Source organism: Bactrocera latifrons, unplaced genomic scaffold (assembly GCF_001853355.1).
Source record: "Bactrocera latifrons isolate USDA-ARS-PBARC rearing strain unplaced genomic scaffold, ASM185335v1 scaffold_209, whole genome shotgun sequence".
Classification (NCBI taxonomy): domain Eukaryota; kingdom Metazoa; phylum Arthropoda; class Insecta; order Diptera; family Tephritidae; genus Bactrocera; species Bactrocera latifrons.
In genome coordinates this window covers 495,441-510,514 of record NW_017535619.1, presented here as the reverse complement: position 1 = coordinate 510,514, position 15,074 = coordinate 495,441, and the positions used below count along the sequence as shown (strand labels likewise).

The 15,074-nt window shown below is 34.3% G+C and overlaps 3 protein-coding genes across 4 annotated transcripts; 2 read left to right on the top strand and 1 right to left on the bottom strand.

Moving 5' to 3' along the window:
* Nucleotides 1–911: 911 nt before the first annotated feature.
* On the bottom strand, nt 912–4,978 carry LOC108968284 (WD repeat-containing protein CG11141). Its single transcript, XM_018932201.1, has 5 exons — nt 4,650–4,978; nt 4,172–4,456; nt 3,468–4,110; nt 2,832–3,408; nt 912–1,975 (listed from the first exon to the last, which is right to left on the bottom strand). Exons 1-5 carry the CDS (start codon nt 4,869–4,871, stop codon nt 1,306–1,308), a joined length of 2,397 nt encoding a protein of 798 aa, XP_018787746.1. The 5' UTR covers nt 4,872–4,978; the 3' UTR covers nt 912–1,305.
* Nucleotides 4,979–6,106: 1,128 nt separating this feature from the next.
* On the top strand, nt 6,107–7,375 carry LOC108968299 (ribonuclease H2 subunit A). Its single transcript, XM_018932231.1, has one exon. The coding sequence runs from the start codon at nt 6,160–6,162 to the stop codon at nt 7,294–7,296; it is 1,137 nt and encodes a 378-aa protein (XP_018787776.1). The 5' UTR covers nt 6,107–6,159; the 3' UTR covers nt 7,297–7,375.
* Nucleotides 7,376–7,745: 370 nt separating this feature from the next.
* Nucleotides 7,746–13,456, top strand: LOC108968298 (transcription factor Dp). 2 transcript variants are annotated; one of them, XM_018932229.1, is made up of 11 exons: nt 7,746–7,940; nt 8,440–8,615; nt 10,080–10,183; nt 10,866–10,920; nt 10,982–11,073; nt 11,135–11,205; nt 11,275–11,590; nt 11,647–11,882; nt 11,946–12,028; nt 12,214–12,297; nt 12,359–13,456. In XM_018932229.1, exons 2-11 carry the CDS (start codon nt 8,519–8,521, stop codon nt 12,532–12,534), a joined length of 1,314 nt encoding a protein of 437 aa, XP_018787774.1. In that variant the 5' UTR covers nt 7,746–7,940; nt 8,440–8,518; the 3' UTR covers nt 12,535–13,456. The 2 variants fall into 2 exon arrangements, with proteins under 2 accessions (XP_018787774.1, XP_018787773.1); XM_018932228.1 differs by having other exon boundaries at nt 7,746–8,182; nt 8,267–8,615.
* Nucleotides 13,457–15,074: the final 1,618 nt, after the last annotated feature.

Sequence of the window (15,074 nt, the reverse complement as noted above, 5' to 3'; positions counted from 1 at the left end):
AAAAAAAACGCCGACCTCTTCGTGGCTTCGTAAAAAATTTCAATCTGCAAGTGATCACTTTGCGTGAAACACAGATATGTAAAGTTTTCAGTGAATAATTTTCATAATTCTTCTTTTAAATAGCCGGAATAAAAAAGCAAGCGACCGAAATTGAACGATTCAAATAATTCACAAATCAAAATATTGAAAAACAAAACAAACAAAAATTTAAAAAAAAATGTGCATGGAAAAGAGTTACTTTTTGGAACTATCCAATTTTCCGACTTTTCCTCATGAAAAGTATAAGGTATTTTTATTTTTAAACCATCCCGATCCACAACGAATAACCTCTGAAAATTTCATCGAGATTTTTGCAGCCGTTCTCTTAGGGAGGACTGTTTTTAGGGGTTTCCTGGAAATTATTCGAAATTTTCTTACACTTAAAACCATCCTTGAACCTCAACGGCCACATTAAAAAAGGATTATCAAATTTGGTTCAGTCGTATGAAAGTTATGAGCGTACATACATTTTGGCGATTCATTTTTATTTACATATTTATTACTCTGACGTCACTACGAAATTTCAGTCTGATGGACGCAATCTTGTTATGCATCAGTCTTGCTAGCTAGCTGAGCGGCGACTTTTTTCTAATACTTACATTTTGCAGTGCTGCTGGTCGGGCAAAAGCAGTTTGCGCAACATGATAGATTTCAGAATAGACCATATATCTTTGAAACCACTTGTCCAATGCAATGCAAACTTCACAGAAACCATCTACTCATAGGCCCGAAGGTACTCTAAAAATTTGGAGGTGATTCGTTCAGTGGTTCTTGAGCTATAGCGTACCATTAAATTKCCACTTATTTTTATATATATAATATAATATACAAAATCACATAATGAAGCATATACATATATAAATTTTATTTGGTATAGATTTCTACATACCTACATATGTATGCGAATTGCAAATAAATGCATACTTGAGTTGCTTTTCTAACAAACAGATTCATAAAGCATAAGCGATGCTGCTCTAGCTAAAAATTTGCAAACAAAAAATTCCTAAAATATTGAACAAAACTCTAATAGTAGATAAAAGGTTTAGACAATACAATATACCATAATATAATACATATGTTGGTTATTTAAAATTGATATTTTATAGGCCAATGTGCAAAAGCGCCAAAATGATAAACATAATATTAATATTGATAATTAAAATGTCGGCCGCACTATTAGAAATCGAGCTGATTTACTTTCATATGTGATGTGTAATGGTTAAAAATCTCTACTTCACGGAATGATACTTAGAACATGTTATCATTTCAATTATCCAAAAACTCCCATTCACTGGAACTTCCATTAGAATCGGCAGAAGGTGGAGGAGTTTTTTGCTGCACCTTAGGCCGCATTGCGCACGGATCACATGCACGTCGAAAGTCTGGTAGGAAACTATTAATCTCCTCACTCACGGGCTGTGTACAAACGAATTGTAAATGTTCAGGTGAGACTTGACGTTGGGCTGGAACGAACGCTTTGGCACTCCCGCCTTCTTGTTCATATTCCTCCGCTCGAGCTGCGGCACGCAAAGCTGCATGACACAGTTCATCGATTGGTTGTCCAGCGCTGTAATCTGAGTAAATATTATCCTCGTCGTCGTCTTCCTCCATGAAGTAGAGCTTTTTGCGTGGCGTTGTCTGGACACCAGCATCTTCGACTTTAGTTTGTTTGGGATATGCATGGGCGAGCTCTTTCAGTGGAATTGGCGTGGGAGTGGAAGCCGGTGCAGCAGGCGGAGAGTGTATTGGAGATGGTATTGAACATTCTAAACTAGATTGTTTAGGACCAAATGAAATGCCAGCTAAGTTTAGTTCTTCAGCGAGACTTTTGGGTTTTATGGAGACCTTTTGTTTGTCCGCTTCAGGTGATGCAGGCGACAATGGTGTCGATAGAGAACCACAATTTGAGTTGGTTTTCAATGTTGCATTTGTTTTGCTGTTTGATATAAAGTAATATACATATATTATACTAATAAAATTTAATAATACGTTTATTTGTACACTTTAAACAGAAAATATTCTCAAAATGACAGCTACATTTTGTGATGTTAGTTTGACAGTTATATTAGTTCCTAGTGGAAATCTCAACAAACTACAATGGACCGGTTTTAGACTCATAGTATCTTATGAAAAGTTATTCCGAATGATCCATAGAACTCTTCTTCTTCTTGATTGGCGTAGTCACCGCTCTGTCTCTTATACACATCTAGATGTGTATAAGAGACAGACATGACCTAGCCAGCGCAGCCGCTGTCTTTTAATCCGCTGAACTATGTCAATGTCGTCGCTGTCTCTTATACACATCTTGTCGTCGTATATCTCGTACAGCTCATCGTTCCATCGAATGCGATATTCGCCGTGGCCAACGCGCAAAGGACCATAAATCTTTCGCAGAACTTTTCTCTCGAAAACTCGCAACGTCGACTCATCAGTTGTTGTCATCGTCCAAGCCTCTGCACCATATAGCAGGACGGGAATTATGAGTGACTTATAGAGTTTGGTTTTTGTTTGTCGAGAGAGGACTTTGCTTCTCAATTGCCTACTCAGTCCATAGAACATATCCTGCATAATAAATCGGCGCGCTCTTATATACAGAAACACTAATAGACGGACAACGGATACAGCTAAATTGACTTAGCTCGTTACACTGATCATATATGTATATGTATATACTTTATTTTTATGGGGTTAAAAACTCTGCGCTTAAAAACTTCGTTGCAAACTTAATTTACCCTGTACGGGTATAAAAGATTGTAATATTTTAAAAATTTAAATAATATTCTTATGCTCACCTTGCTTGATTACATTCTTTATTTTTTGAAGTTTTGGTTGCGCAAAAACTACTACTCATTAATGTTGGCTTAGTTGTTATATGCTTTACGTTGGTTTTTGTTTCCACAACTTCAACAGCAGTCAGGATTTTAACTGACGTTTCCAAATCTGTTTCTGGCTCTGCAACATGAGCAATTTCTACAATGCCCTGTGACTTTGTTGGTGCTGCAACTTCGCTGCTGCTACTCTTTAAAGCATTCTCCCGATCTCGGCAGCGTCGTGTACGTTTTTTCCGACCGCCAACACTTTGGGATATGCCGCTATGATGCAATATAGATTGGTCGAAATCCATTTCAGAAATCTGATTAAAAATCTCCAAACGACGATTTTGTTCAGCGCGTGGTGATTCTACAGCCAATTCTATTGGTACATTTAAATTGAGTAACTCAATAGGCGGTAATTCAAAACATTCTTCCGCTTTACCCACTGGATGCTCGGGTGGTTCAAACGACTCAGCGGGCGAATCAAGTGCACCGGCGATTGAAGCACCTAGCAAAGGAACTGGGGGCGGCATTGAGGGATTGAAAATTATTTTGGCTAAACAAAATATATTGTTAAAACTGAAAATAATACTTTTAATGTAGATATTTAATTACCATTTTTACTCGGCTTCTCTGGCATAGGTGCCAGCCGAAGCAAAGAACGTGTACCTTCCAAAATGAAAATCTCCTTATCACACACACAAAAATCAAGTATTTTTCGAAAACCTCGTGCCACAGCTTCGACGCGCAGACGATCCAAATTTAGCAAATACAATGTGGACTCGTCATGTGTAACGATCAGCACATCATCGCCCTTATACAGTTGTAATGCGCCAAAACTTCTATTAATTTCGTCGTTTTCGGCAAAATTAGCATAGGAAGTTATATTTCGTTCGCAACACATTGATTTAGGATTAAGTATTGGTATTTCCCAGGTAGGACTACGCGCTACAGCTTCGCGAAAAAGTAATGTTTTTTCCACATTACCCTCGGTGTCAGCAATCCAAAATCTTAATCCTGGACGGCCACATATCAAGACTGGACGACAGTTTTGTTGTTTAAGGATTATGCCACCACAATCCGATAAAACCTTTCGATCTTTCTTTCCAACTTGTGTAACTTCCCATTGCCCGGTAACAATACTGAACTGGCATGCAATGGAACGATATAGTGTGGACACGAGCAAGTAACTCTGGAAAACACTAAGCTGTACGATTTCATATGCCTCACTAAGTATTTCAGTCGATTTGCTGATGTGCTGGAGATTAGAACTAAGGTAATATACCTAAGAGCTTTAACATTATACTAAAATAACTTACCGCTTGAAAATCAAATTCGGTTAATACTACAATGCCTTGTCGATCACCTGAATAAAGTTTCATGCCGTTCTTAGACCATTCTACACAGCTTATGGCGCAGCTATGCAAGTCACGTATATTGTATCTTTCAGTGGGCTTGGCTCGAGCGCATGGTGCAACCAAATTCAAATCTGGTGGTAGTTGTTTTTGTATTTGAAAAACACTCACTTGACCACTACCATTTCCTGCTGCTACCATATACTCTACCGAACTAATAATTTTGACACAAGTAATGCGAGCCGGAAACTATATTAACGGTACACATGACATTAGAATTGATTAGTTAATAAGTAAATACACTTTAGACACGCAATTTATATATAATCAAACTTCAAATATGGGTGTATCCTTACAGTGCATGAGTCATTTAAAACCGTAGGTAAAGGTATGGGAAGGCATATCAAGGATACCTTTAAATTTAAAAAATTTTTAACTTTACCTCTGTGCGCAGCTTCTGCAATTCACCGGTGTACCGGTCATACCAAAAAACAATTCCCGCGTCACTGCCTAATGCTATAAATTCGGAAATTGCATCGACACAAGTAATATTTAAATCTGCTGGGAATATGCCTAGTGCTCGTATCATACGAACAGGAATCTTTTCCATAATATCTGTTAAAGGTGCCCATTCTCGTATCGAATAAAGTTCCTTAGAATTCATCGAAAGATGATTAATTAGGTATTTACTTTCACAATTTTTTATTGTAATTACTTTTCGCTAAATTTTTTATTTGTTTATTTACTTTATTCCGTTTTCGCCTTGTAATGATATGTCAACATAAATGCAAAAACAACAAGTAAGTTGTAAACAAATCAGCTGAACTGCAATGCTACCATTCAGTTAAAATATGAGAGATTTTAATCCCATTGGAATTAAACGACGAATAAATTCAATGATGTTTTTAATTTTTCAAACCAAATATCCAAAATCTCCTACATATACTATATACGTAAGTAAATATAAAAAAAATTAATAAAATTTCAAGTATCAGCTATTGTAATTATTGTACTTGAACGTCACATTATTTGAACGTCATTATACTAACCGTGCGATTCTGTATTGTGATACAGTATCAAGTCTCTAAATTTGACAGAGACAATTTTTGAGACTTGAGACGATTTTGCTATTCTGTAAGTGATAGTCACAAACTCTATTACATTTCATTGTTCAGAGATGTTTTTATACTTGAATGAAAATAAATATGTCGATAACAAATATTAAATTTTCTATAACATAGTAAAACACATAATTATCAATAAAAATAAAAACAGATGTTGACTTTGTTTCATAATATTAACGAAATTTATGTAAAATTTATTTATTTTTAACCTTTTCGTGTTTGAGTTGCTTACAAAATATAAAAAAACGACAATCGATTAATATCTATGGTGATCTCTATTCAGACTGTTCAAAATGGCAGACAAAAGTTCTTTTTGGTTTTGTGACTTGCTAACTACCAAGTCTCAAATTTGAGGCAATATTTTGAGACTAAAGCTAGAGACTGTTTAGTGAATAGTAACTAGTCACAAATTGAGATTTTACCACAAAATGTCTCAAATAGAGACTAGAGACTGGTTACAGAATCCCGCTATAACAGGATATAAGCAAGGATTGTAACCACCTGCAAGTTTTCGCCTTTACAGAAGCAGCTGTTCACTAGAACTGCCCAACTCAAGTAGAATCCTAAAGGTATTTCCTTAAAAAATTATAGCGCCTACATAATGTTTTATTAACAGTATACTACTCATAAATTCTTCTCAAATATAAATATTGCTATTTATGTTTAAAGATTATTTAGAAGTAGAAAATTTACTTGTTTTATATGTTATGCAGCAGTGCAATTTATTGGCAACCATAAACAAAAAATGTAAACAAACTAAAAGGCGCGAAAAAACAAGCAATATAATTATGTACCACCATATAACAAAGCGCATTCTATTGCAAAGTTATGGATTCTGTTCAAGAGGAGCCACCCAAAAAAATTATCAAGACCGAACCAAATGAAGATCAAATAAAAGCAAAACCTGAAAAAATCAAAGAAGAGAATAAAAAGAAAGATGTTGATGTTAGAGAAGAAATATCTCCAACAAGGGACGTAGAGGCTGAATGTGATGGATTTGCGCCAGCATCCGACGTGGTTGTGGATAAAATTGATTCACTGAAAACTTTAGGACCATTTATTGCGGCGCGAGATAATTCCCAAAACATTGTTTATTTCCAGGACCTGCCCGATATTTGCAAGACTGAACCATGTATGGTGGGTATAGACGAAGCTGGACGTGGTCCAGTTCTCGGTCCAATGGTTTATGGTATGGCATTCTGCCCATTGAATAGAAAGCAAGTATTAATCGATTTAGGATGTGCTGACTCCAAACAGTTAACAGAAGAAAAACGTGAGTTTATATTTAATGATTTGAATACTTCAAAAGCAGCACGGAATTGTGTTGGTTGGTCTGTAGAATTGATTTCACCTAATATTATTAGCACTAGCATGCTGCGACGCTCAAAATGTTCACTCAATGAAGTATCTATGACATCAGCGATTGAACTTATTAAACGTGCAATTGAGGAAGGAGTGAATATTGCAGAGGTGTATGTGGATACTGTTGGCCCCCCAGAAAAATATCAAGAAAAATTGAAAGGAATATTTCCACAATTTAAAATTACTGTCGCTAAAAAGGCAGATTCTACTTATCCAATTGTCTCAGCCGCTAGTATTTGCGCTAAAGTCACTCGCGACACCGCTTTAAAAGTATGGAAGTTTCCCGAAGGAATCAAGTTGAGTTCTGCCAAATTTGGTAGTGGCTATCCAGGTGATCCAGTCACTAAACGTTTTCTCAGTGAGAATTTGGACATGGTGTTCGGTTTCCCAAGACTTGTACGTTTCAGCTGGTCAACGGCAGAGAACGCTCTGGCAAATAAAGTATTTGAAATGGAATTCGATGAGCCAGATGATCAAAAACCGAAATATGCTGGGCCTAAGTTAACTCAGTTTTTCAAAGGAGCGACAAAACATGGTGATGTGCAACGTAAACCCTGTCGATTTTTTAAGGAACGTTTTCTAGATAATGTTACAGATTTCTAATAAGTCAGATTGTAAAGTACTATTTGATGAAAACTATGTAACCTGTAATAAACTTTTAGTTGTAATAGAAATAAAATATATAAAATTTGTTATATTGATGGCATACCTGCAATACTGCCCATATATGGGTATAACGACGATCAAAATCGTTAGGAATTCATCATTGGTTCTTTCACTACAGGGAGAAACTTGCGGCAATATTCATTTTTATGATATACTCTTCGCAAAATATCATTTATTGGTTACCTAAGAACGACCTAGTGTTTAGCAAACATATATCTGTTCCAGACTGGTTTAATGGAATAAATTTTTAATAATATTTATTTACGTTCTTTGCTAATTAATAGGAAATATCCCTTTTATACACAGAAAAGAAACAACATTGCCAGATGCGTGATTTGGTCGCTTTGGCGCGCTATAATCAGCTGAGCGCTTTCCGCCTCTATCATGCCCATTTGCTTACTCTTTCTGCAGCACGTCGAAAGTATCGCAAGTCGCGTTTTCCACATACGATTTTTTTAAGGCTAAATTTGTGCAAAGATTTCATAAAGTTAACGTTAAGTGATTAATTTAAAAATATAGAATTTGTAAAATTTAGAATTTTGTGAATTTTTTGCAAGTAAGCTGATAAAAATCGGTGCCGGGTAAGTGGGTAAAAATTGGCTGGAAAAAATCGCATTTTTCGGTGTGTGGTGTGTGTGCGGGTAGAAAAAAAAGCGCTGCTGTGGTGGGGAATTCGAATTGCCGCTGCTGCTGCTCTCGCCATTTTGAGTCGAATAAAAGTTTTCTGCCTCCAATACGACAAAAAGGCATATACTGAAGAGGAAATTCTGAAAATAGAAGTCTGTATATTGTGATCTTCCAATATTTGGAAAGCGCCAAAAAGGTGTGAAATTTCGCCTTTCAGGCATTTGCATTTATACTCTTTTTCGCGGATTATCGTGAGATAATATACTGCCTTTGCTGGTAGGTGAGTTTGAGGCGGGAAGATATCGATAATAAACAATAAACGGTCAGAAGAACTTGAAGCCACTACAAGAGCTCAAAGGTAAACCATAGGCGACGGCAATAATATCCTCTGAGCATTGGGGCGTGATTACACGCAATTCTTAGTCTATAGTCTTGGCTTTTTACGGTGCGTAGGTGTCTGGACGGTGGAGTAGAAATTGAACTGATAAAAAAGCAAAAGACGAAGAAAAGACAACGATAAAACGAAACGAAAATGGCGCATTCAACAGCGACTATAGTCACAGCAACAACTTCAGCCGCTGCCGCATCGGCGACAAGTGAAATCAACTGTATAATCCAGGATGTAAATGGTGAGTTAGAGGATTACTTTACTACTTTTGATAATCCTTTACGGATGGGATACAATTGAGTTTTGTAGAAACTACAGTAAGTGGTTGTCGGCGGTGCAACGAAGTTAAGTAGTTACCTTGGGTTCAGTGCTCGTGTTGGCAGTTGAGGTCGCATTGCTGTTGTTATTTGTTCATGCCTGTGATGATTTTTGGTAGTGTGTAGATCGTGCTAGGCGGCTCGCATATGAATAAAATGTGAATTGTGCGGTCAAGAAGAGGGTGAGAATCACTTAAATCAGAAAAGACCTGCATGTCGTACAAGGTAAAAGAAAAATGAATAATACTGGGAAAAGAGAGACGCAATAAAAACACAAAGCGGAAAAGGAAATGTAGCAAATCGGTGACAAGGAATAGGTGCAGTATCCAGATTACAAAAAGTTTATAGTAGTTAATAATTTAGACAACTTTGAAAGTTAAGTCTAAATATGGTTCGTTGTCACTACATGACAATCGATGTAATGCCTTTAATATAATGTATCCGCATTTATGCATAGTTTCTGCTTGCCGCATTGATATTTCGTAAAATTTGTTTTTAAATTTCAAGTTTCTTCCAAAAATATGTGCAAATTATAGAAATTAATTTATTTATTGGTAGTATATCAATTTTTTCAGCTGTTCTATTGTCAATAAGTATCAATTTTTCTGAATTACATTTTTATTACAAGATTTTGCTATTTTTGATAAATATTGTGCAAACTTCTAATAGCAAATCATTAAAAATATTTAAATCAAACAGTTCATCTAGGTATGGTATGAAATATGGAGACTGAAATTTTTTGACACTGCCACCCTAATTAAGCTAGTTGCTTAAAAATGTAGGCATCAAAATTTATATCTCCCAGTTCGCCGAATTTATTACTCGCGTGTTTTGTTTGCCTTCTGTTGTTGACTAGCTCTAACCATTGATACTGCGTTATAAAGAGGCGCTGACATTCTAAGCTTTGAAAACTACAGACTATTGACTTCTAAATGCACCAAATAATTATTTTGTAGTATATTTGAAATATGTCGTATATAACTTGGAGCAGCCCACAATGAACACAAAACGTCGTCTCCTGGTTACAAACGTGTGCTGCGTAAGTAATTTTTTGTATGCGAATAGAGAATTGTGAATTGCTAGTCCAGGAAAATTTGTGCGCCATATATTACTTTAAATAGTTAAATAATTTAAGGAGGAATAACACAAGTTTTGCATAGAGACTCATAAGCAGCTAACTTGTTTAATTTTTATCAGCTATGATGTTATTTCGTTAGTTGCCACGATGATTCTTACCATACATAAATCTATTGCTACTACATATTTTGTTTTCGCTACCGCATTCGTTAGTTGTATTGCACATACACTTACATATTCATACACCTACCATACATTTATTTGTGTATCTATGTGTACGGATGATCACATAAATGTTATTCTGTTTACAGGCAAGCTTGTGAAGATACTGAGTCCAAAGGATATAAAGCAGGAAACACTCGGTAACGCAAGTGGCAGTTCTCGTAACTCCAGCGCGGGCTCATACACACAGGTGGTAAGTAATAAATGAAGGGAGCAAAAATGGCAAGTGCTTCTATAGTTCGTGAGAATTGACAAACTAAAGTTAAATGCACTTTTGAGATACATGTATGAGTTCGTAGTGAGTTTTGTGCGTCTGTTTACTAAATTGGCGCACTACCTTCTGAGGTAATTGTGCCAGGCTGCCTAATATAACATAAAAGCATGCGCAGTGCTGTTACGCCACGCCAAGCGTCAAGTTTATTATTTTGGCTATAATCAGCTGGTAAAATATACTTTTTTTCTTTCTTTATACAAATGTGCATGGGTGAAGATGAACATAATGTATGTATGTATATATGTATATATATTTATATACTTTTACATACATATGTTATACAAATTTTTAAGCATGTGTGGCGTATGGTGTAAAAAATGTTCCCCAAATATCATTTAATGGTAGTTTAGTTAAACTCATGCACGTTTAGATTTTGCGAATATGTTTTTATTTAAAATATTTACCGGTTCCAAGGAGCGTTAGGTGGTCGAAATGACAGCCCGTGGCCGGATATAATCCGTGTCAATTCCGGTATGCTAGAACCAGCTGTCGATACATGTGTGTGTGTATATATAAAATATATAATTAAGTCCACTTAGAACTTTTTTTTACTTTACTGATGACTTTAATCACATTTATTTTTGATTATGCTTCACTTTAGGCTACTTCAAGTCAACAACAATATTTGAGCCGATATAATTTACAAAGTGGCGATAGTAAGTTTTAATGTTACTAGTAGTTAATTTAAAAATCTAAAAAAATATGTTTGATCTTTAGGTAATAATACATATACCGTTATATCAACTCAAAGCAGTGCCGGCAAACATCAGCCGACATTCACAGCGATTAAGTACGAAACGCCAGACACGGTAAGCGCAATAATTGCAATAAATTATTTAGTAACATATAATTAGTAACATATAATTTTAGGTCACCATCAAAACGGAGGAGCGTTATACAAAATATACACCAAATACTAATATAAAAATGAAATCAAAACTGTAAGTAACTTTATATCATTTAATTTTAATCTGTAAAAGTAATTATAAACCATTCTGTATTTCTAATAGACACAGCACTAGTAGCCCACATTCTAATTCGGCACGAAGGCAACGCAAGCCTGAAAAAGCGGGTAAAGGGTTGCGACATTTTGCTCTTAAGGTTTGTGAAAAAGTCAAGGAAAAGGGTGTCACAACATATAATGAAGTGGCCGATGAATTGGTTGCCGAGGAACTACATATGAATTCCATAGATTCAGCAAACTGTGATCAAAAGAATATACGTCGGCGTGTTTATGATGCGCTCAACGTTCTTATGGCCATGGAAATAATATCAAAAGACAAAAAGGAGATACGTTGGATAGGCTTGCCATCAAACTCAGCTGAGGTAAGCTGCCCTGTCTCTATTTTGATGTTGCTATTAATGAATAAAATTTTTTAAAGCAATGTTCTGAGCTGGAAAGACAAAATGAAGAGTGTCGCCAACGCATACAACAGAAACATCAACAACTAAATGAGCTGTTGCTGCACCAAGTCGCTTTCAAGAGCTTAATCGAACGCAATAAGGAAGCGGAACGGCAAGGCAATGTGCCAACACCCAATTCATCCATACAGCTACCCTTTATTATAGTAAATACGCACAAATCAACAAAAATTAATTGCAGCGTTACGAATGACAAGTGAGTACAATTTGAAAAAAAATTCTCTTTTGCAAATAAAATTCAACCTATAAATTTTACTAGATCCGAGTACATTTTCAAATTTGATGATCAATTCGAGATGCACGATGACGCCCAAGTACTGAAACGCATGGGATTACTTGGAGGTAAGTTGCAAACTTAATTGTTATATTTATAAATACTTAATTTGAGAGAGATGCAGCGGTTATACATCATATTATTACTATGCAATCATTTATGTATCATTGTATTATAATTAACCTTAAATGTTTGTAAATATGTGCCTAAACAGCTTATTCTTCTATTATTATTGTAATTTTTGATTGCAAAGGTTTGGACAAGGGCGAGTGCTCACACGAAGACATCGAACGAGCAAAGAATTTGGTACCACCGAATTTCGAGAAGTACATAGAAGGTATGAATAATTGTTATTTCGTTTTGATAAAATATTTAATAATTGACTCTTTTGTTTTCAGCTTATGGCAATGGCAAAGGTTTGGCATGTGACTCGGATGACGATACAATGAGCGGCTATGCTGAACTTACGAATGAGTCGTCATCACATGGTTATTCTCGTGGTAATGGTCGTGGTTGTGCGAAAACTGGTGATGATGACGATGACGATGAAGATTTTAATAGCGATATTGATTGAGGCGAATTCATGGTTGCGTACAATAACAGCAACAATACATACAACTACAAAATAAACAGCTGCAACAGCAACAATAACAATAATCTATGTTTATATAACAAAACAACAACAAACGAAGGATTTTCTGTCGGCGATGTTGGCCCAATTTCCGAAATAGACCAACAGACATTACCACCAGCCCATCTCAACCGCTTAACTTCTACATCCAATGGTGTAAGCACAACGATCACCGAAGCCAGCAGTCATTCAACAGAGGACTCCTTCAGTTTCTCATTTATTTCGGCCTTATTAGGTTTGCATTAAAACGGGAGCAAAGTGTCGAAAAAGAACATAGTTACACTAAAATTTATTTAGATGTTAATTTGTTTATTAATACAGCGGCTGTATATTACGACTAACGTAGCTTGAATGTACTTGTATGTTGCCGTACTCTGCTAAGGAATGTAAGGCAAAGCCTTTTAACCATTTAATAGACTTCTGCTTTTCAATATTATTATTTCAATTTCTCCACTGTGGAAAATTTGTTAGACTTAGTTTAGTTTTTTTTTTGCATTTCAATTTGCAAATTTGTATTGAATTTTTAATGTGCATAAGACTTTTTCAGAAAAGGGGTGTGATTTAAAATGTGATGATTTGTGAAAGTTGTGCATGAATTCGATTATATAAATATAAAAAAATTATATTCAAAATGTTTAGTAAAATAGAAAATTAAATGTTTTAGCGCTTATGCAATAAAAAATAATATTTTTTTATTTGGTACTTTTTCAACTGCTTGAGTTCTAATTATATTCTTATTTTTCCCAGCACATTGAGAAGTTTAACTTCATTTTTTGATTTAGCAAGTGAATTTTTGAAAAGCTTGCAAAACTTTCGTGTTATCAAACAATAAAAATGTTACGTAAAATCGGAGCGGATTCATATATGCGGATTTATATGCGATTGAAGGTTGTCACCTCAGCCACATTCAAAATTATTTCGCTTTATCGATGCTTTCACCACGAATACTGAAATTTCTAAAGAATTGAACTGTTTATTAATGTCCTTTTTCAGTTATGCGGAATTTAAATACTTTTATTACTTGCTACATGTTAAAGCATAATTTTAGGGGCATAATTAAACAACTAAAATTATTGGTTTTGTTTGAATACTTCTACTGTTTTATTTATTTTTTCATTTCATATTTATTATTGGCCAGCAATTTCTTTTAAAAATTGTAAGCAAACGTATAATATTTTTTTTTTATTTCATCACACCCCGAAAAGTGTAAGGCAATATCTTCTGTATAAGCAGTTTTTTTTCTAAAGTTATTGTATATTATACTTTTTAACATATAAAATATGTTATTACCTAGTTTTAATAAATTTTACGCTGAATTATTAATTAATCAAAAATAATAATTGAATAAAATAAGGACATAGGAAATTAAAAAGCCTATATTTTTATTAAGAATTGATTGAGAAGCTCTCTATTATTTGTATATTTATATGTAGTTTTGCTTAAATTACAATTTAGAAGCAAGTATGAGAAGTATAGGCGCAAATAAAATGATATATGAAAAATAAAAGCATATGTGGTAACAAAAATATTACATGGTTTACATAAAATACAAAGGAAAGGCCTCAAGAAACACCGAAACCTTTTGTGATTTCCAAACAATATTTTTTAATGCAAAAGTACGTTTATTCGACACCAAACAATATGCATGCTTTGAGGATAGGGTTCAATGATAACGTCCAATACTTCCAAAAAAAAAAAAAGTCTTGACCAAATCAGCATGTTTTAAATCAAGAAATGTCACCATTTTTATAGATAAAAAAGTTAAAAAAGTGAAAAATTTGATTTCCTTTTATTAATTTATTTGGAAAATGCACAAAAAGTGTAACAGACTTTCCATGCATACGCCATAAATACAAAATGTATTTTAAATTGAATATATACAACAATAAATTGGTATAAATACAAATAATATGTAAGCCGATCAATTGGTCAAATTTCTAAAATGTTTGTGCAAATATCTTAAAAACATTTTTTAACTCAAATTCACATTCACATTGTGGAGGATGAAAAGCAAGTATATAGCTGTATATTGCATAAGAAACGCAAATAAGTAGTTATTTATTTATTATTGAGAATAATATTAAATGTTTAGACTAACAAAACGCTGTAAACACTATATAATGTGTAGACAGATGAAAATCACAATTGCAGACTTTGTACGCGACACTGAACTGAAGCAAAGTAGAATGAGATGGTAAAATAAAGTGTACTACTTATACTGAATTAAATTTATAAAAGATGAAAAATATCTTCTTGATTTTATTTATACATACATTATACATGAAGGTAAACGATTTTTATTAAACCCTCTTTTATAAATAAGTGAAGCATTATAGGCAGCTCTGTTAAATGAAACAATTATAAAGTTCATTTATTTATTTTATGGTGTTTATTAAACGAATTTAAATTTTTTAGGAGTATATAATAAAAATTAAAAACCAACTACTTATTTTAAGTATACATATTTTGAATTTTGATTTGAC

Bases quoted from the DNA above. Each gene is read 5' to 3' on its own strand.
- LOC108968284 (XM_018932201.1), bottom strand. From the start codon at position 4,871: ATGAATTCTAAGGAACTTTATTCGATACGAGAATGGGCACCTTTAACA. The intron at 4,457-4,649 runs GTAAAGTTAAAA...CCGTTAATATAG, and splicing joins TGCAGAAGCTGCGCACAGAG to TTTCCGGCTCGCATTACTTG. The intron at 1,976-2,831 runs GTGAGCATAAGA...TATATCAAACAG, and splicing joins AAAGAATGTAATCAAGCAAG to CAAAACAAATGCAACATTGA.
- LOC108968298 (XM_018932229.1), top strand. From the start codon at position 8,519: ATGGCGCATTCAACAGCGACTATAGTCACAGCAACAACTTCAGCCGCT. The intron at 8,616-10,079 runs GTGAGTTAGAGG...TTCTGTTTACAG, and splicing joins TATAATCCAGGATGTAAATG to GCAAGCTTGTGAAGATACTG. The intron at 11,591-11,646 runs GTAAGCTGCCCT...AATTTTTTAAAG, and splicing joins TGCCATCAAACTCAGCTGAG to CAATGTTCTGAGCTGGAAAG.
- LOC108968299 (XM_018932231.1), top strand. From the start codon at position 6,160: ATGGATTCTGTTCAAGAGGAGCCACCCAAAAAAATTATCAAGACCGAA.